The sequence below is a fragment of the Myotis daubentonii genome, chromosome 7 (genome assembly GCF_963259705.1).
Source record: "Myotis daubentonii chromosome 7, mMyoDau2.1, whole genome shotgun sequence".
Lineage (NCBI taxonomy): Eukaryota > Metazoa > Chordata > Mammalia > Chiroptera > Vespertilionidae > Myotis > Myotis daubentonii.
The window spans coordinates 53618094-53638504 of NC_081846.1; the positions used below are offsets into that span (position 1 = coordinate 53618094).

The window sequence follows — 20411 nt, forward strand, 5'->3', positions numbered from 1 at the left end:
GTGTAGACAGGGGGCTCTGAATCCTTTATTCCCAACTGGAGAGGAGGTTGGTCCGCATTCTAGTTCTGTAGGTTGTAGTGGTGGCAATTTCCATTGGAAAAAGGGGCATGGAGAGAGGCTGACTATTGGGTTAAGGGGAGAATAATATCAATGAAGCCAAAAGAAGCAAGAAAAACTAGAACAACAACTTAGAAAACAACCCCCCTGGCATGGCTGGTCACATTTGATTTGCTAAGTTTCCAGGAGGACTATTTGGGCAGAAGTGTGTGTACTTATATGAGGAGATTCCTGAGTAGGTGTGCTCTGAGAAGCAAAAGGGAAGAGGACTCGATTCTGCCCCCTTGAAGCCTTCCCCACCCTAAATGAGAAGATTCCGTAGGAATGGTGGAAGAGATCAGACCGGTGTGCCTAGTGTGTTCAGGAGATGAGTGGCATGGGAGGCCACACCGAGGCTGGTAACTCTTAGCCCCACCCACCTTTTGTTCCTTCCCCCCGGCGCACAGGCTCGCCCTTTCCGAACTCTTGCTTTGTTTTGTGCCACTTGCTCCCACGGTCTTTGGGTCTTTGGCCTTCTCATCTTCCTGGCAGCCTCTGGCACCGGGAGACGGAGTCACCCCTCAACCTTGCATCTCCTTAAGGGCTCAAGCAGTGAAACTGGGCATGCCCGGCGGCAGCGCCAGTCTTCAGACTTCGGCAGGCGCTGCTCCGCGCCGGGCAGGGACCGTAGTGCCAGTTCAGCCCGGGCGTCAGCGCCCCCCCCCCCAACCCCCGCCCCGCAGAGCCCGGGGATCCCAGTGCACCCTGAGGCTAAACCTGCACCTTTAAGTGGCTCCTCCTCAATACTCAACCTCCCAAGGCCACCGGAGTTTAGAAATGGTCCTTTCCGAGGGACTGCGTTCCCACCTGTCTTTTCTTTGCAGCTAAAGGATTTAGCTGCTGCGACGTGAGGGGCTCAGGGATGGAGCCCGTGGCTGGCGGCCATGGAGATCACCTTCCCAGAGTAGCTGTTTGTCACCGAGTTTTGGAGATTTCTTGGCTGGCTTCCGCCAAAGCACGCTTGAGTAATCCGAGCTGTGGCGGCGCCCAAGCTCCCGGGATAAAGGGAGCGCGCGTGTGCGCTTGTGTGTGTGTGTGTGTGTGTGTGTGTGTGTGTGTGTGTGTGTGTGTGGTGCGGTGTGTGTGTGTGTGTGTGTGTGTGTGTGTGGTGTGTGCGTGTGCGGTGTGCGGTGTGTGTGTGTGTGTGTGTGTGTGTGTGTGTGTGTGTGTCTGTGGAGAGAGAGAGAGAGGGCGGGGACAGTAACGTCAAGGACCCCCCCCCCCCCTCCGCCAGCCTCCTTTTCTTTCTCCCCTTCCTGCAACAGCCTCACAAGTCTTCCATCCCCGGCCATCCGCACAGCTCTGTTAAGCCCATTTGCAGCGGGAAATTGGCGCTGTTTTGGGGAAAGAGAAGCTGATCAATTGCCCTTGTGACTCCCCGCCCCCTCCTCCCCACCCCACCCCCACCACTCCCTCCTCCCTCCCTCCCTCCCCCGCCGCCTCCCCTCACCCCGCCTCCTTCCCTCTCCCCACCCCCAAACCCTCTCACCCGCGGCAGTTTGAGAGGTGAGGGGAAGGGACTGGGCTCGGGTGGGGAGAGCGGGTGTCTAGAAGTGGTGCTAATGGGAAGAGATTTCTGCTTTCAAAAGAGGATGCTCTGCCACAAAGAGCGGCTGGCGCGCTGGCCTGGGCTCTAGCGGAGGAGAGATCCCGGGAGAACTCGGAGCCGGGGGAGCGCTCCTCGGCGCACGGGGGTCACCATGCCTGTCCGCAGGGGGCATGTGGCACCGCAAAACACATTTCTGGGCACCATCATACGGAAATTTGAAGGGCAAAGTAAGTTCATTTGTTCTTCTCTCCCCCTCGCTTATTCTGCTTCAATAGTGCATTGGGCGTCCGCCGCTGATAAGCGGAGGAGAAGGCAACTCCGGGCTCTGGCAAGTTAGGAGGCTGTGAAACCCAGCCAGGAGGTTCGAATGGCAGCGGGAGTGTTCGCCCTCGGATATTAATTTTGATTTACATGTTAGATTATGGTCTCCATTATAGGAGGCAATTTGATCCTCCTCTCCCACTGCTCCATTATCTGCCTCGCTACTTGATGTCCTACTCTTCTACTATCTTAAAGGGAAAGTGCTAGTGTAACCTGGGTCTGTGTTTTGAAGCTGTTTTAATTGCGGACTTTTTGAAAGTCAGGAGCCGGGCAGACAATACTACTGGAACTAGGGAATGTCAATGGTAGCAGCGATGGAAATGGCCCTGCAAGCTATACCTCACCTTGGTTAATTTGCAAGGCTGTGGCTTGACTTGGATGCTTGCTGGCTGCTAGTTTATAGAAGCGAAACTTTGCATGGAATCAATGTAAATCTATCCCCACTGCAGGATAATTTGGAAACAAAATTGACTCATGCTGATTCCCAATGAAAATAGTTCATTATTCAAAAGAGTATTTCTGTCCCTTAATTATCCCCTTCAATGTGTATCTAGAAATTTAAAAATTGAAGTACACTAAGTAAATCCCACAAAGATGGAATACAGAGAAATTCAGTATTCTCATATGGACTAACTCTAATGAATGAATGTTATATAAATATGTTGATTTTAAATCCTATACTTGGTCATTGATATTCCACATTTTCTTAAAACCACATTGACACACATTTATGTTGTACATTTTGCAGTTACTTTGGTGATGTCTTTAGTGACGTGAGTATATAGTACCTTGTGTATAACATAAACTTGTAAGTCCTATCTGGAAGTGGTAAATATAATATGTGATCAAAAGTAATAAACCATTTGTATTTAAATACCTACTACTACACAAAAATTCATGGTTCTCCCAAAGTAGAAGTGTAAAGGTGTGAACATGATATTTACTGTGTATATGTGTGTAAATATGTTTATCTTCTGGAAAATACGTGTTATGAAAAGTTGAACCTTTGCATTACTGAACTGCTAATTAATGTGAAATACTTTCATTGTTAATAGTTTTATTTTATTTTTTTTGACATGGTGTATGGGCAGCATGCCTTACAGGGATAGAGAAAAGCCAAATCCAGGAATAATAACTACTTTGAGAAAGTTGTACTCTAAAGGCCAAGGTGGAAGTGAGAAATCTGACAGCTACAGGATGTTTCACTGTTTTGGCTTTGAAAATATTTACCTTGAATTTAGATGGTATCCTGGAAATATCAATGGGGCAGCGGATTATCATTAGAATGAATCCCCCAGGGGTTAGAGGGCTGGAGATCTAGGTTAGTTAGGAAATTATATTCTCAAAATTTGAAGAGTAGTCCTTAATACTTTTTTGTTAAAATGGCTTATGACCAGTATTTCATATGTAAGGTTGGTTGTTGTTTTTTTTCTCTTCCTTTCAAAAGCCGGGACAGTTAGCAATTTGGGAAGTACCTGCATTTTATATCTCCTCTTATGCAACAAATTATTCCAATGCTTATGAGCATCTTGTGGAAGGATTTTAAAGGATGCCTTACTGTCTTCTTATTGCAGATAAAAAATTTATCATTGCAAATGCCAGAGTGCAGAACTGTGCCATCATCTACTGCAACGATGGGTTCTGCGAGATGACTGGCTTCTCCAGGCCAGATGTCATGCAAAAGCCCTGCACCTGCGACTTTCTCCATGGGCCCGAGACCAAGAGGCATGATATTGCCCAAATTGCACAAGCACTGTTGGGGTCAGAGGAGAGGAAAGTGGAGGTCACCTACTACCACAAAAATGGTAAAGTTTACCTTTTTAGGATTTCTTGTGTTTGATTCCATTGAAATGAAGTTTTGACAACTGAAAACCAAAAGTTCACATTCAGAGGAACCCCAGACATTCGGGTGCAGATATACTTTGCTTATAGTATTTTAGGCTTCAAAAATATGGATGCTCTCATTCATGGACTAGTGAGAACAATTTCTTCTTTGAATAAGGGTACCACGTACTCTTCAAAAGTGCAGTAACTTAATGTCACTGGGGACAGGATGCCACAAATCAGTCTTACTCTCTCCCCTGTCTAAGGAATGATAAAAGGGCCAATGATTTACTGGTTTAATTGATATGCATTTTGTGGGAGAAAAATACAGAGTTTTATTTGCTTGAACTCAAATTCTTTACAAAGCAAAGTCTTGTTGAAAACTATATACGAGACTAAAACTACTATGTTATAAATGTTTCCTGGCTCTTCCTGGCTTTATTTGATAGGTAACACACCTCTTTCCACTTTTGTTCCTTTTCATACAAGATTAAGACTGATATACAGGAACTTCTAAAATTGGTCTAGTAAACCTATGTATATTCAAATAATAAAGACTGTTCATATATTCAAGATATGCTCTGAAACACAAAATGGAGAAAGGAACTATGATACTGTGGAGTTATTAGTATTCAGTTTTACAACTGCAGCAAAACTGGCATCTTCAACTTAAGGTCATACCTCAACTTCAAGGGCACTCCTTCTTTCAGGCTTGCTGAGGGACCATAAATATTTTAGATCTGTAACAGTTCTCAAAAAACCACATTTAATGGATATGCATTCACTAAATCCATAATATGTATATAAACTCACATGTAATGAATATTCAGATATACCTATTTTTAAGATACACATTTCCAAAGGTACACACTTTGGAAATATTTGACAATTTAGGGATAAAAGGGAATAGATTAAATGCATGTTGTAGTTAGTTTTGTTGATATTGCATTATCATGTTTTTCTTTTTATTTAATTGATAGAAATTAGTGAGACAGAAGGGTATTTAGTCAGCTGTTTAGTTAACTCAAGTTTTGAAAATGAATACAATACATGAGTGATGTGTTATAGCCTATATCATATCATTACTTGTCATTTAATAAAATACAGAGAACAAATTCTAGCAGGGAAAGGTTTAACTCTTCCTCTTGTTTTCTCATAATTAAATACTTTATGATAGAAAACTTACAATTGTTAATTACTAGATTTTTATAGCAATTTGAGTCGGTACGTATAACAAAGTATCATTGGAAAATACTTATATGATTATCAACCAATACAGAGATAGCTTTTAAAGTTCTTTTCGCTTTACCCAGACATTTCAATCAGTAATGTTGGTATATTAGAAATGGCCTAATTGCTCTGTTGTCTTGAAAACATTTCTTGGACTGAGGCTTTAACTACCCAAATGCAACTCGTCGTGTGTGTGTGTGTGTGTGTGTGTGTGTGTGTGTGTGTGTGTGTACACCTGATTTGACTTTTGGAATAATTTGAATGTCTGACTTTTTTGTCTATCTGAATATTTATCATGATGTTGGCAAAGTCTGCATTGTGGTTACTACAGGTCATGTTGGCCCACATTTGGTTATTTTGTTTCCTGAGACAGTTCAGAAGTTTTTCAACTTAGAGAATTTAAGTATAAAATGAATCTAGACTGTCCAGATTACTTGGAAATTAACTATATATTTTTCAGATAGTACTTTCAAATAGAAGTTGTTTTTATTAATTGGAATAGTGATGTTTTGGAACCTAGCTTAGTTTGTATAATATGAGTGTAAAATAATCTCAAGAACACCTTAAAAGCATTTTTAAAAGCAATTTATCACAAACTTGAATGTTAAAAATTTTATAGTGGAGATGTTCATATTTGACTAATGCAAATCTTATTATTTTAGTGATTTACTTGGTTATATAAGTGAAAACCTCTCTGTTTTGGACAAAGTATGTTTATTTGAAAGTTTGTTTGGTATAGAAGTAATCAATATGTGGTGATGATTTTGATACTGTTGGCTTTATTTACAGATGTGACTCGGTCTACAAGGACTTTTAGAGCTAATGACAAATATTGCAGTTTTTTGCTTTTATTTATATGGGAAACAAGCATTTTCTTTTCTTTCAAAGAAAAATATTAATTTGAATGACCTTTTAGATTGTAAAGACACAGTCAGAATTATTGACTTTGAATAATCAACTTGTGTTTTTGCTACTAGTTCATATACCTTGAGGATAATCTCCAGAATTTATTGATTTTTTTCACATGGCATCCACAAAATCAGAGCTTGAGAAGTTCAAATGCTTTGAAAGTCTTGCCTCTTAGAGATCTGTCAGCCACTCTTCTACATTTATAAAAGCAGGAAGGAACAAAATCAGCAACATTTTCATTGGTTTGTTTTTCAAAGTTTCCTTAATTCCTCATTATTGAGATCATTTATTTTTGAGAGGTTCTTGGTGTTTGAAGTATATATAGAAAATGCTTTCTTTACTTATTGCTTTAACTTTCATGTTCCATTCCATGGAATATTACTGTAATTTAGCATGTTACAGGAATATGAATAGTGATGCAATATGCACAACAAGCATATTAACAAAAATTTAAGATATTCTGTTTCCACTTTTTTATTCACTCATATTGGAGTAGCAAAATTAGCGTGACATTATTTCCAAAAGCTTGTTTTCCAACGTGGCCAGAGGCTTTAGACCCCATGATCTGAGCGAGTACCCACAGGTGAGCTACATGATCACCATTGTGTAGCAACACTTCCCACCCTGCCAGTTCTGGGGATTTTACTGGGCACAATTGGATTTGCTGTTTACCAGAATATTAATTTTTAAAAGCCTAGTTATTTGGGGGAGAAATACTTGACAGCTCTTCCTTTGAGGGTTCTATTTTACAGTTTAAGTCATTATTGCATAAATCATTCTTGGCAGCTGTGAAATATTGCTTGAGGTGATAAAGCTATAAATCTTTTGACATAAAACTCTAATTATACAAAACTATAATTATGCTGAAGCTTATATAAGAATAGGTAAATATTTTAGTAGCATAATATATTCACTCTAAAAATACCTTTTCACCTTTTTAAGAATAGGATTGAGAAATAGCAAACACTTCCATTATTAATTAGCTTATAGTTTAGAGATGATGTTAAGGTAAAAAAAAAAAAAAAAACAAACCAGAAGGGTTACTAGTAATTTAGTCATCCCTAGTTTATTGCTGATCTGGCTGGGTGTGTGTCATGGATTAGAGCTAGCTAGTTTAAGTGCTAGACCACTTCAACCACATTTAGGTAGAAGATTTTTACCTTAAATTATCTAGCAACTCTAAACATTTAGAAAATTGAAATAAATTTCTCCAAGAGAAATGAAGGTCTTAACTCAGTAGGAAAATAGAATTTGAAATCCATTATCTTTAAAGGTCTGGGCATTCTTTTATTTTCTCCATTATGCTTTTAGACATAATGCAATGGCAGTTTTGTTAACGAATAACAAATATCCCTATCTTTAAGAACTAAAGGATGAGAAGGGGCTGAGGGAAGTCCTTTTCTGATCCAAACTGGGACCAGATCCAGACAGGACACCAGTCATAGTGGGGTCAGTACCAAGTTCCAGGGGCAGCATTCAATTCAACTCAAGTAAAAAGAGGTGAATCTGCCGTATCTAAGAGTAATTTGGAAAGACCTCTTAGAAAGTATTTTGTCGTGAGTGAAGGTGAGGATACACTGAGGGCCACCTTAGTGGTTCTCAACCTTCCTAATGCCGCGACCCTTTAATACAGTTCCTCATGTTGTGGTGACCCTCAACCATAAAATTATTTTTGTTGCTACTTCATAACTGTAGTTTTGCTACTGTTATGAATCATAAAGTAAATATCTGATATGCAGGATGTATTTAGGTGACCCATGTGAAAGGGTCGTTTGACCCCGAAAGGGGTCGCAACCCACACGTTGAGAACCGCTCGCTGCCTAAGGTAATGTTGGCACTAGAGGAAAAACAGGAGATGCAAAGGAGGATACAAACTGATCCCTGGTTTGAGGATATTTGTATTACAGAGTGACTAATGTTCATTTCTATGTTCTCCCCAAGATGTTTTTATTTTTTTTTTTATGAAATTGTTTCTAAAGAAAAAAGAGTATGTAAACTCTTGAATGAAGAGTCTTTTATATAAACGGAGAACAAAATTTAGGGTTAATTACCCCCTTCCTTTATTCCCCCATTCTAACTTGTTTAAGTATATTTTGTCATTTGTAGGTAATAATAACTTATTAAAGAGACAATGTAGTTTAGCTAAAAATTTAATAGCTCAAAAATAAATCGGATAATAGCTTTATATAAGTTATGTGACATGTAAAATACTCAACTCCCCTCATTCCTGAATTGTGTAGAGATATAGCTGGTAGTTTTTAGAAAAGAATAGACATATATTTTGTGTGTGAGAAATTCAAACAATTAAGAAAAGTTTCCAGGTAACATCTTGCCTAGGGTTTGTTTTGGTGCTCATTTTACCTTTCTGTTTATATTTTTTCATGTTTCATTCAATGAAATATTACTGTAACAACATTACTGTTAATTTTTCTTATATTCCAAAACTTTATAACATCTTATGGACTTTAGATATTGTGTAAATTTTAAACTTAATCAATTGGATTTGTTGCTAAAAATCAGAATTCTCAAGAATCACTCCTCCTCACAATTTGAAAACTTTATTTCAGTACTGTCTCAAGGGAAAACAAAATGTCCTAAAACTGTGGGTGGGCTGTGCTCATCAGCCTCTTTTCACCACTCGCCAGGCCAGCACCATACCTCTAGGCTACTTCGGGGCTACAAAGAAGCCCTTGAGAGATAACTAACTGCTCAGTTATTTTCACACATGAGGGTCTTGAGAGGTCAGTTTAGGGCTATCTGCATAGGCTAGATTTGTTGGGTGGAACTGGCTTCTATTGGCTTCCAATGCTATTTTAATTTTTTTCTATAAATAATCACTAAATCATTTACTTGCTATCAGCAGCCAGGAAAGTCCTATGATAATTGAGTCACAGGGAAGCAGCAGTTGGAGCATTACCTGTTAAGACATCAACACTCATCTGGCCATCTGAAAGTGAAGCCTAGGATCATTTTCAATTTTTCTCTCTCCCTCTCCTCCCTAAACCCAATTGGTCGGAAATTCCTTGCAATCTTTACCTCTGACATATTTCCCAATGTTACCCCCGCTTCTCCAGCACCGCCAAGTACCCTAGTTGAAACTTTCCGAATCCTTCTTCCGGAGCATTGAGTATTGAAGTTTCCCTCCCTCTCCAATCCATTTCCCACAGTGCCATCAGAGAGCTATTTCTGAAATGAGAATTACATACCCTGATGATTTATTGGAGCTAAGCATCATTGTAAATGAATGTCATCTATTCAATAATGGTTATGACAATACCTTAAGGTATATACTCTTATTATCCCCATTTTATGAGAAGAACACTGAGACCCAGAGGGATGGAGTACTTTCCAAATCACACACAGTTCATCAAGTGGTGAAGCCTGACCCATATTTGCTGCTCATCTTAGCTTGGCTTAAAAATCTATCTTAGCCCTGGCCGGTGTGGCTCACTCAGTTGATTGGAGCATCATCTTGAGCACCAACTGTTTCGGGTTCCATTCCTGGTCAGGGTGCATACCTGGATTGTGGGTTCCTTTTCTGATTAGGGTATCTACAGGAGGCAACAGATCAATGTTCCTCTTTTACATCAATGTTTCTTCTCTCTCGCTCGCTTGCTCCCTCTAAAAATCAATGAATATGTCCTCAGGTGGGGATAAAAACATCTATCTTAATTCACTAAAACTCCCAGGATAATGTTTTAGACAGTTTACTAGGATGCATGGCGACCTTCCCTTGGATGCCAAGTTGCATTCACTTGCATCCAAGTAGGGTATGTTTAGAGGAATCAGCTTTGGGAATAGCTAGGTGAACTTCATCACTAAGTTTACCTTCTTGGTGCCTCAGTTGTCTTTTCTGATCTTTATTAGGAGAATAACATCTACTTTGTTAGGCTGAGTGAATATATTGTGTACAGTAAAGTACACGGCATTATTTATGGCATGGTTGCTAGACCATAATATGTGCTCAGTAAACATCAGTTAGTTAAATATCTTCCCAACTACATTTCTCCTAAAAATCTTATGTACTGATAATGCTTGACTGCTCAGATTCTCAAATAAGCCATCTTTCCTTACCCTCCAGAAGTTTTCCTAATGATCAGTACAAAGAGTCTCTGAAGGGATTGCTCTTCCCTCAGTTTCTCACCCTAAAGAAACATCGTCATCCTTCCAAAAACAGATCCAGAGACTTCCGTATGGAGTCCTCCCTGATGCCCCCACTGCCTGCTGCCGAACATTAATTGACATAACTCTGTGTCTCTTTCACACTGGGTTCTCAACTCCAGTGTAGCACCTGGAGTGTGCTACATATCATTACATCTTATTGTAGTTAGCATCATTTGTTGTGTTGTTGTTTTTTTAGTGTATTTACTAAAAATACCAAGTCTTATTAATCTCTGTCTCCAGACTATGTGCAAGATAGCCTGCTATGAAGTATGAGTTCGATTAGCATTCACACAAAGAATAAACAGATGATGAGAAATGGCATGGCAGAGTTGAAAAAAAATAAGAAAGCAGTTGAGATCAGGAGATTCTGAGGAAAGGGAGTTACATGGAAAGTATGATGTTTTGGTTTTTCTTACTTTCTTAACACTTTTAAAATGTTCTTAAGAATAATTTTCACCTTAATTTTTATTAATGGACATATGTCTTTGCTTAGTAAGCTAAGGTCTTACATCATTTTTATAACTTATAGTTTGCAAATAGCTAGAAAAATATTTAGTAAAGAGTTAGAGAGAAGCTATTAACCAGAATCCATTAACCAGTTCCCAAGTGTCACTCATTCACCACCAAATTAAAATGACTCTCACTAGTGTCTCTAACAATATCTTTGTATTAGCTGAACTTAAGTTTTATTCTGGTCTTTTCTGAATTGAGTTCATTGCTGTTTGACATTTACTTACTGTACAAGGTACAAAGTATTGACATTCTACATCTAGTACAGGATTTTCTTAAAAATCTTTAATTGACAATGAAGCTGACCTTAGGGTCAATCAATGAGTGTTGAATCTAAAATTATTATTGTCAAAGGAGTGTTTTCTTTCTATATACATGATGTTGTCTGCATTTAGCAAAAGCACTGAACTACCAAGAAACAATAGAATCAGGCAGCAGCAGAGGACATTAATCACCATAGAGGAAATTTGTCCTATTACTGAACAATTAAGAAGGTCAAATTGCCACTTGTCACAGGTGGGTTATAAGAAAATTGAGTACCAGGCTCCTATCGCTGTAACTGAACATTTTATATCTTCCACTTGTTTCTTTAATTTTTATGAAATATCTAATTAAGAAAATAAAAGTAGTCTTTCTGGGGACAGCTCATCTGGCTGAGGCAACTCCTGTGCCCTTTTCTCACTTAAAGTAGGTTTGCATATGTACAAATTCTCCTTGTTACTGTTTTGTGATTGCCTCACTCTACTTTTTACTTAAAAAAAAAATGGGCAGAACAAGCATTGGGGGGTACTTAGAGGGTAGGAGTTGGGAAAGAAAGAGAGAGAGCTGTGGGTGCATTTCCGCCTTTAGTTGGCTCAGTTTGTAAAATGATCTCAAATTAGACTGTGCTAGGTGGGGCCTGGCAAGGCTGCCCAGCCACAAGGCCTTTGTTTGCCGGCTTTTTCCTCCAGGATGACCAGTTAGAAGACATGGTTACAGCAGGTGGATTCTCACCATTGTTTTTTGTCATTGTTGTTTCCTTTCCTGTTTTTTCCCCCCTTCTTTCCTAAGGCACATTAGGAGTGTTGCTATTTGTTGTTCTTTGTTTTGATAGGATATTAATTCTTGCATGTTGTTTGAAATGTTGGTTTTGAGAAACATACAGTAACTGCATGGGTTTAAGACAACTTAGAATGACTGTGACTTCTCATACTGATTATTGACCTCTATGCTCAAAACACCCTTCTTAATTCTATTCAGTAAAATCTGTATTAATGACCCAAGATGATGGACATGATGACAAAAATTAAAGTAAAAATGTGTGATATTTCCACAAACAATTTCTCAAATATAAAGTAAAGAACAACATCTAACACAAACTAAGTAAGATATTTACATATTTAAAATAATAAAAATATTTGTGATAGAAAAGACCACATATTGAAATAATCTTCAATACGTGAGGTCTTTGAGTGTACTAATTAAGATCACATCAATTCAAGAAAATTAATGTTAGAGTTATGCAACATTATATGTTATGTGAATTATTTTGAATCAAATTCCCATTTACTTATCTTAGCAAAATTAGTAAAAATTTCTTTTATTTTTGCTAAAAATTTCTATATACACCATCCATTTTTTTAATAATGTTAATCAATTGATCTTTAGCTATACATTTTTTAGATCATTAATACACATAGATGTGCTCTACAGGGTGTATTCCATGGACCATACCCCTCTACCCAATTTATATCTTCTCCCAAAGTACCGATGTTAACTGAGTTCTAAGTCTGTGACTACCTCTTTGCATGCTACTTTATCTTATTTTTAATGACAGATTTGGGGGTAGCTATCCAATTTTACAAATTAAATTGAAGTCCAGAGAAGTTAAGTAAAGTACTGATGATCACAGAGCAAAATGGAGATGCGGTTTAAAATCTAGATTTGTCTATGTTTGCGAACCTTAAGGTCTCTAATGATACACTTTTTATAAAAAAATATTTTTATTGTCCTGGCTCATGGTTAGAGAATAGAGTTGTGAGTTCGAAGATTCACATGTTCGATTCCAGGTCAAAGGCATGTACCTTGGTTGCAGGTTCACTCCCTGGACCCGCCCAGGACACCTGCAGGAGGCAACCAATCAAGGTCTCTCTCTCAGCAATGTTTCTCTCTCTCCCTCCCTCCCTTCTACTCTCTCTCAATGGAAAAAATATCATCAAGGGTGGATTAACCAAAAAATAAAACATAAAAAGTATTTTTATTGATTTTTAGAGAGAGAAGGGAAAGGGAGAGAGAGAAACATCAATGTGAGAGGGAAACATCAATCGGCTGCCTCCTGCACATCCCTACTGGGGATCCAGGCTGTAACCCTGGCATGTGCCCTAACCAGGAATTAAACTGGCAACCTTTCAGTGCACAGGAGCAACACTGGCCAGGGCAATGATACACTTTTAAAATCTCATCCTACCATCCTTTATGTTCTAATTCTAGCTCTTAATCCTAGATTTATTGGATTATATGAGGTATGAATGTGATTGATTTAATTCACATCTAAGGGTAAATGAAGTGAACTTTATCTAGGTATTTTGTATTTTAAACAGAATGTATCATTCAAAATGAATCTGTATTACAGGGTGTTTGATTTCAGTAGAGTGAAAATAGCTAGCATATGCCTGTAATCTTTACATAATTATTAATTGCACTCTTTTTTTAATCCTTAAAAATGTCCCCATTTTGGACTGTAAATTACATGGTCAATTTATAGTAGGGGGATATTTTTAGCAAAGGGCCTCTTGGCTGCTATTTGTGTCATCATTATCCAGGAAGTCCAGAAGAAAATTCATATAGTAGAGTGATTCAGCAGCAGAAGCTCTGTTGCATTCTTATCCTCTCCTTTTCCCACAAATGAGTTTTTTTTCCTGGGAATAATATTTAAATGGGAAATCATAAATTCACTGGTGTGATGAGTCTGATTTGTTTAAAACACCTCCTGTTTTCTTCATCTAAGGCCCAATGTCAGACTCAGTTCTTGCTGCATACCCTCCAATCTGTATCTCTGAGCTCCTCCCAGAGGCCACCATCCTCTCCTTTGCTTGGTCTTCTCTAAATCCTTCGGGCATCCTTATTTGAATTTCCTAACATTTTTTCCTTGTCTGTATTAGAACACTTATGAAATTCTTTTGTAATAATTTGTTTCTATGTATTTTTCTTCCATTTAACGTTGAACTCTTTGGAGGCACTGATATTAAAAAACAAAACAAAAGAGGAAATGTAAGGAAAGCAAAAAATAAATGTAGAAGAACCCAGGATTATACCTGTTTAGCAATGGAAATGTCAGGTGGCAGTTTTTAGAGTCTTGCCCATTCATTCATTCATTCATTCTCCTTTGCCTACCATTTTGCTTAATATGAGAATCGAAAAATTAACAAGTTATGTTGTTTATTAATTTAGTAACTTAATAACTTGCTGCCATGTGGTTTAAATGTTATAAAGCAATTCATTCTAATATTTAATAACCTGTGTCTCTTTCTAATAAGAACTAATTGTTCTTATTCAGTTAGACTAGAAGGAGTGAGGTGAATGTTCAGGACAATCCAGATAGATCCTTAATACTACACAGTCAGCTGATTCTGATGGAGTATCCACAGATCAATAAAATAAAGATTATGTCTACATGTTCTTACAATAATACATGCAAGTTTACCAGACATTTTAACTTTCCCTGAAAATCCTTAGTTGAATACACATGATAAAATACGTATAAAATCTTAAAATTATTCTGATGTCTTCTTCTGCTGTCTCCACACACTAAAAACAACCTCACACACTGGCTTCCCATCACATTTCATTATTTTTCCCAAGGCCAGAGTCATGGGTTGAGATTGTAAAGTCTGTATGATATCAGCAGACACTTCATCAGTCACATACTGATACAGGATTTCACCAACTCCTCAAGAATTTCATATCTTTACTCTCTCATAGTGATTTTAACTCCAATGTCAAAAAATTAGAAAATACAAGAACAAATTTTAAAGAAAACCTATAATCTTGAACCTAAGAGATAGCCACTGTCAAAATGATGGCATGTATTCTGTCTATAATTTTCCTACACAAATACACACACATACACACACACAGTTATTTTTTACAATACCAGAATAGCACTAGATATACTAAACTGTAGCCAGTTTTCTCACTGAGAAATTCATCATGAACATGTTAAATGATTTTATCTTATTTAACACATGGGAAGTCTGAAAATTATTTTAATACTCACAAGGTATGGCATTAAAGCAGTGGTTCTCAACCTTCCTAATGCCGAGACCCTTTAATATAGTTCCTCATGTTGTGGTGACCCCCAACCATAAAATTATTTTCGTTGCTACTTCATAACTGTAATTTTGCTACTGTTATGAATCGTAATGTAAATATATGATATGCAGGATGTATTTTCATTGTTACAAATTGAACATAATTAAAGCATAATAGTGATTCATCACAAAAACAATATGTAATTATATATGTATTTTCTGATGGTCTTAGGTGACCCCTGTGAAAGGGTTGTTAGGTTGAGAACCACTGTATTAAAGGAAGTAAAATATTACCAATACCTCATTATTGAACACTTTATTGTTTTCAAGTTTTTGCAGTCGTGAAAACATGTATATCCCTCTTGCACACCTTCACTAATTTTTTCCTTAGTGGATACTCTAGGTGTATAACTGCTGGGTAAAATAATTTGTGTGTCTTAAAAACCTTTGTTACCTGTTGTCCAATAAAACTTCAAAAGCAAGTGCACATAATTGCATATTTATTGTTTATAGTAAAACTTAGCATTCTTTTTCATATTTCTTGACCCTATAAAATAGTATTGTTTTGTCTGATTATTGAAATTAACCCACAATCTTCTGAAAAATACATGTGGAAAATATATAAGGCGACTTATTTTCTTATTTAAAGATTACAATGCTTTGAATTGCCAAAACTAGGGAAGGATGGGAATCTCTCAAATAGCTGATTGTCTGGACTGGATGCCCCAGCCCATATCAGGGTCACTCTTCAAAAAACTGCTCTTTACATTGGCATTTGATTTTACTAATTTTCTGGCAGTTTTTTAAGCCTCAGATTCAGAAACTAGTACTGATTTTTGATTACTTAGCAGCATTCTGTGAACTTTTTCTTCTTTCTATTTGGAGTAAGTAGGATCTTAAGTTATTTTCAGTATTTCTTATTATCTATAATGAAAATATTGATTAGTGAAAATAATTTTTACTTGGTTGTTTGCATATGAATATATATATATATGTTTACACACACACACACACACATATATATATATATGTGTGTGTGTGTGCATATATATATATATATATATATATATATATATATATCCTATCTAATAAAAGAGAAACATGGTAATTAGCCGTACCTCTGCTACCCTTCCCATTGGCTAATCAGGGTGATATGCAAATTAACTGCGAGCCAAGATGGTGGCCGGCAGCCAAGCAGCTTGAAGCGAACATGAGGCTTGCTTGCTTCAGTGACGGAGGAAGCCAATGTTACCCGCCTGCCGCTGCCGGCCTCTGAGCTTGCAGTTTGAAACATTGTTACAAATACAGAAGCTAAACAAAACCCCAGAAACCTGCTTTCAGCAAGCCGGGCTTCAGCCAGCAGGACTGCAACATTGTTTCAATCATAGAACAAATGCAGATCCCTGCTTTCAGCCAGCCGGGATCTCAGAGCTGGAGTGAGCAGGACCGCAACAGTGTTACAATTATAGAACCCAAACAAACCAGATACCTGCTTTCAGCAGCTGAGGCCTAAGAGCTGGAGCCAAGTCTCAGAGCTAAAACTGTCCCAGAATAAAAAAAAAAAAAGAAAAAAAGGAGCGGTTGGGAGTTTCAGTCACCCGCCAGCCTAAAAACAGCTCTCAGCTCCTCACCCAGACTGGCCAGGCACCCCAGTGGGGACCCCCATCCTGAAGGGGGTGTGACCAGCTGCAAACAGCCATCAGCCCCTAACCCAGGCTGGCCAGGCACCCAAGCGGGACCCCCACCCTGATCCAGGACAACCTTCAGGGCAAACCAGCCAGCCCCACTCGTGCACCAGGCCTCTATCCTATATAGTAAAAGGATAATATGCCTCCCAGCACCGGGATCAGCGTGACAGGGGGCAGCGCCCAAAACCCCTGATCGCCCTGCGGCTCTGTGTGTGATGGGGTGGGGCCACAACTTCCCTATCCGCCCTGCTCTGTTCATGACAGGGGAAGGTGCCCCAACCCCCTGATCAGACCTGCTCTATGCGTGACCGGGGGGGCCTCCTTAACCACCTGATCGGCCCTGCCCTGTGTGTGACAGGGGGGAGCTCCCCAACCCCCTGATGGGCCCCGCTCTATGCATGACAGGGGAGAGCTCCCCAACCCCCTGATCGACCCTGCTCTGTGCGTGACACAGTATGGAGCCCCAACCCCCCTGATGGGCCCTGCTCTGTGAGTGACAGGGGGCAGCACCCCAACCCCCTGATGAGCCCTGCTCTGTGCATGACAGCGGGTGGTGCCGCAACCTCCCCATCGACCCTGCCTTGAGTGTGACAGGTGGCGGTACCCCAACCCCCCAATCGGCCCTACCCTGAGCATGACTGAGGGTGGCATCACAACCTCCCGATCTGCCCTGCTCTGTGCATGACGGGGCAGCACCCCAACTCCCCAATCGGCCCTGCTCTGAGCCGGACCAGGGTCTGCACCTAGGGATTGGGCCTGCCCTCTGCCACCCGGGAGCAGGCCTAAGCCAGCAGGTTGTTATCTCCCGAGGCATCCCAGACTGCGAGAGGGCCCAGGCCGGGCTGTGGGACCCCCCTCCCCCCTGAGTGCACAAATTTTTGTGCACCGGGCCTATAGTATATATATAAAAGCCTAAATGACCAGCCGCCTGTTCAACTGTTTGACTGGTAGCTATGACGTGCAATGACCACTAGGGGGCAGACACTCCGACTGGTAGCTATGATGCACACTGACCACCAGGGGGCAGATGCTCAACATAGGAGCTGCCAGCTGCAGTGACTTGGCAGCTGTGGTTCTTGAGTGACGCACCTGGAACCAGAGAGGAGGGTGCCTGATTCCAGGGTGTGTTACCCGAGAACTGCCCTCTCACAATCTGGGACCCTTCGGGGGATGTTGGAGAGCCAGTTTCAGCCTGATCCTTGCAGGCCAGGCCGAGGTTCCCCACTTACCCCACTTATACATGAATCTGTGCACCGGGCCTCTAGTATATACATAAATATATATATATATATATATATATATATATATATATATATATATATATATATATATATATATTTAAAATATATTTTATTGATTTTTCACAGAGAAGAACGGAGAGGGATAGAGAGTTAGAAACATTAATGAGAGAGAAACACCGATTAGCTGCCTCCTGCACGCCCCCCAGTGAGGATGTGCCCGCAACCAAGGTACATGCCCTTGACTGGAATCGAACCTGGGACCCTTGAGTCCACAGGCCGACGCTCTATCCACTGAACCAAACCCATTAGGCTATATTTTTATATTTGTATTGTTTTGCTTAGATTCAAAGTGACAAACATGAAAGGTAATAAACTCATAAAAAATAAACATTCACCTAGAAGACCATGTAACAAATGAAATGTACTTATAAAGTATGAATGAGATCAAATGCTCAAAACCACAAAATAATTATGAGGAAATATATAAGTGACAGAAACTCATCATAGTATTAGATACACCATTAACTTTATCCCAATACTAGAGGCCCGATGCGTGGAATTTGTGCATGGGTGTGAGGGGGGGTCCCTCAGCCCGGCCTGTGCCCTCTCACAGTTGGGGACTCCTCAGGGGATGTCCATCCCCTGGGGATCTGACGTAAGCCAGCAGTCAGACATCCATCTTGCAGTCCGGGGCTCTCACAGTCCGGGACCCCTTGTTCCTTACCGCCCGCCTGCCGCAGAGGTGAGAAAGGCTCCCACCACCGCTGCTGCATTCGCCAGCCATGAGCCCGGAAGGCAGATCCTGCATTGAGCATCTGCCCCCTGGTGGTCAGTGCACGTCATAGTGATCGGTCGTTCCACTGTTCCATTGATTTGCATATTAGGGTTTTATTATCTATGATAATGAAAGCATGACATGCTTATTAGACCAGACAGCTGAACAACCTTCCAGACGTCCTTCTAGACAAAGCCGCTGCAGTGGGGGCTGAGGCAGAGGTGGTTAGGGGTGATCAGGCAGGCAGGCAAGCAGTTAGGAGAGATCAGACAGGCTGGCAAGCAGTTGAGGGCATCAGGCTGGCAGGCAGAGTGGTTAGAGGTGATCAGGCAGGCAGGCAGAGTGCTTAGGGGCAATCAGGAAGGTAGGCAGAGGGGTTAGGGGTGACCAGGCAGGCAGGCAGAGTGGTTAGGGATGATGAGGCATAAGGCAGGCAAGCGGTTAGGAGTCAGCAGTCCCAGATTGCGAGAGGGATGTCAGACTGCCTTTGGGATCGCACCTAAACTGGCAGTCGGACATCCCCTGAGGGGTCCTGGATTGTGAGAGGGTGCAGGCCAGGCTGAGGGATACCCCCACCCCCACCATGCACAAATTTTGTGCACTGGGCCTCTTGTATAGGATAATATCACTGAAATGAGTGTAGGGATATATCATTCCTTCCTACGCTACCTTACTTAACCAAGACATGCAGAACACAGGTAATCTGATCTTTCTAGCTGTAACTCAATTCTCATGTCTTTCCTCCAGGTGTTCTTTATAATGAATGTCACTTAACCAAGGCTCAGTAGGATTTATGAATTCCCGGATTGCTATTCTCAGAATTTGTTCCCCAAATGAAGGACTACAAAAAAAATGCCTCTAAAGATGTACAACCTCATCTGTCCTGTTAATGGGCTTCTAGTCAGTTCTCCAAAATTGCAGGACATCTCTTTGCAATTCATGTTTCTAGAGGGAGCAGGTGTCCTACTGAAATTTCATACCCACCAACATTGATTATTTTAAGTATATTCACAACAATGTAGTGTAGTGAGTTATACAACATTTTGTTTCCATTATGGACAACCTAGAGGATTCTAATAACTTCGATGATGAATTTCCCTCTGGAGAATTCTTCATTTAAAAGAGTTATGTTCGTCCTTTTTTATTAATCTAAACTTTTTGAAAATGTGAGGGATAATAATTATGTTCTTGAAATCTTTACCAAGTAAGAGATTTAGAATATCATTCTTAATTTTTCTCCAATTAAGAAAATAAAGTTAAGTGTCTGGTTGAGCTAGAGCTCAGCTACAGAAATTAAAATTAATCTCAAATGTAAAAGAATAGGCAAGAGCAATTTTACAAATACTTCTTACATGGCATTTGAAAAATTATTAGTAACATTAATTAATTAGAAGAGAAGGCTTAGAAACTTTAATTAGAATATCTGAGGTTACAAAACTTGAAAATTAAAATATAAAAAATGCAGATGAAGCCTGAGCTTTTAACTACTTTAGCTGCATGTTAGAATACTTGGAAAACACAAACAAAAGAAATCCCAGGCAGAAGTGATATGTGCTACCTTCTATTAAAGATTCTAAGAACTATGGGATAAAAATCCAGAAAACTTAAAAAAAAATTATGGACATCATAATATAACCAGGTAGGACCTCCTTGCTCAATCTAATTTTTGCAGAATTAACCTCTCACCCACCCCCACATCTAATTTAAGCATAACTGACATGAAAAATCAGACACTGGAATGGTGTTCTTTCTGTTTATTTTATTTTATTTACATTGGTATTTTGCTAAGTCTGGGCTTATTGAATTACCTTTCTG

The 20411-nt window shown here is 39.8% G+C and overlaps 1 protein-coding gene across 1 annotated transcript; it reads left to right on the forward strand.

The window, feature by feature from the left end:
- The first annotated feature begins 1603 nt into the window (after positions 1–1603).
- LOC132238849 (potassium voltage-gated channel subfamily H member 7-like) lies at positions 1604–13711 on the forward strand. The gene is made up of 3 exons (XM_059704877.1): positions 1604–1872; positions 3541–3771; positions 13590–13711. The coding sequence occupies exons 1-3, from the start codon at positions 1797–1799 to the stop codon at positions 13709–13711; spliced, it is 429 nt and encodes a 142-aa protein (XP_059560860.1). The 5' UTR covers positions 1604–1796.
- Positions 13712–20411: the final 6700 nt, after the last annotated feature.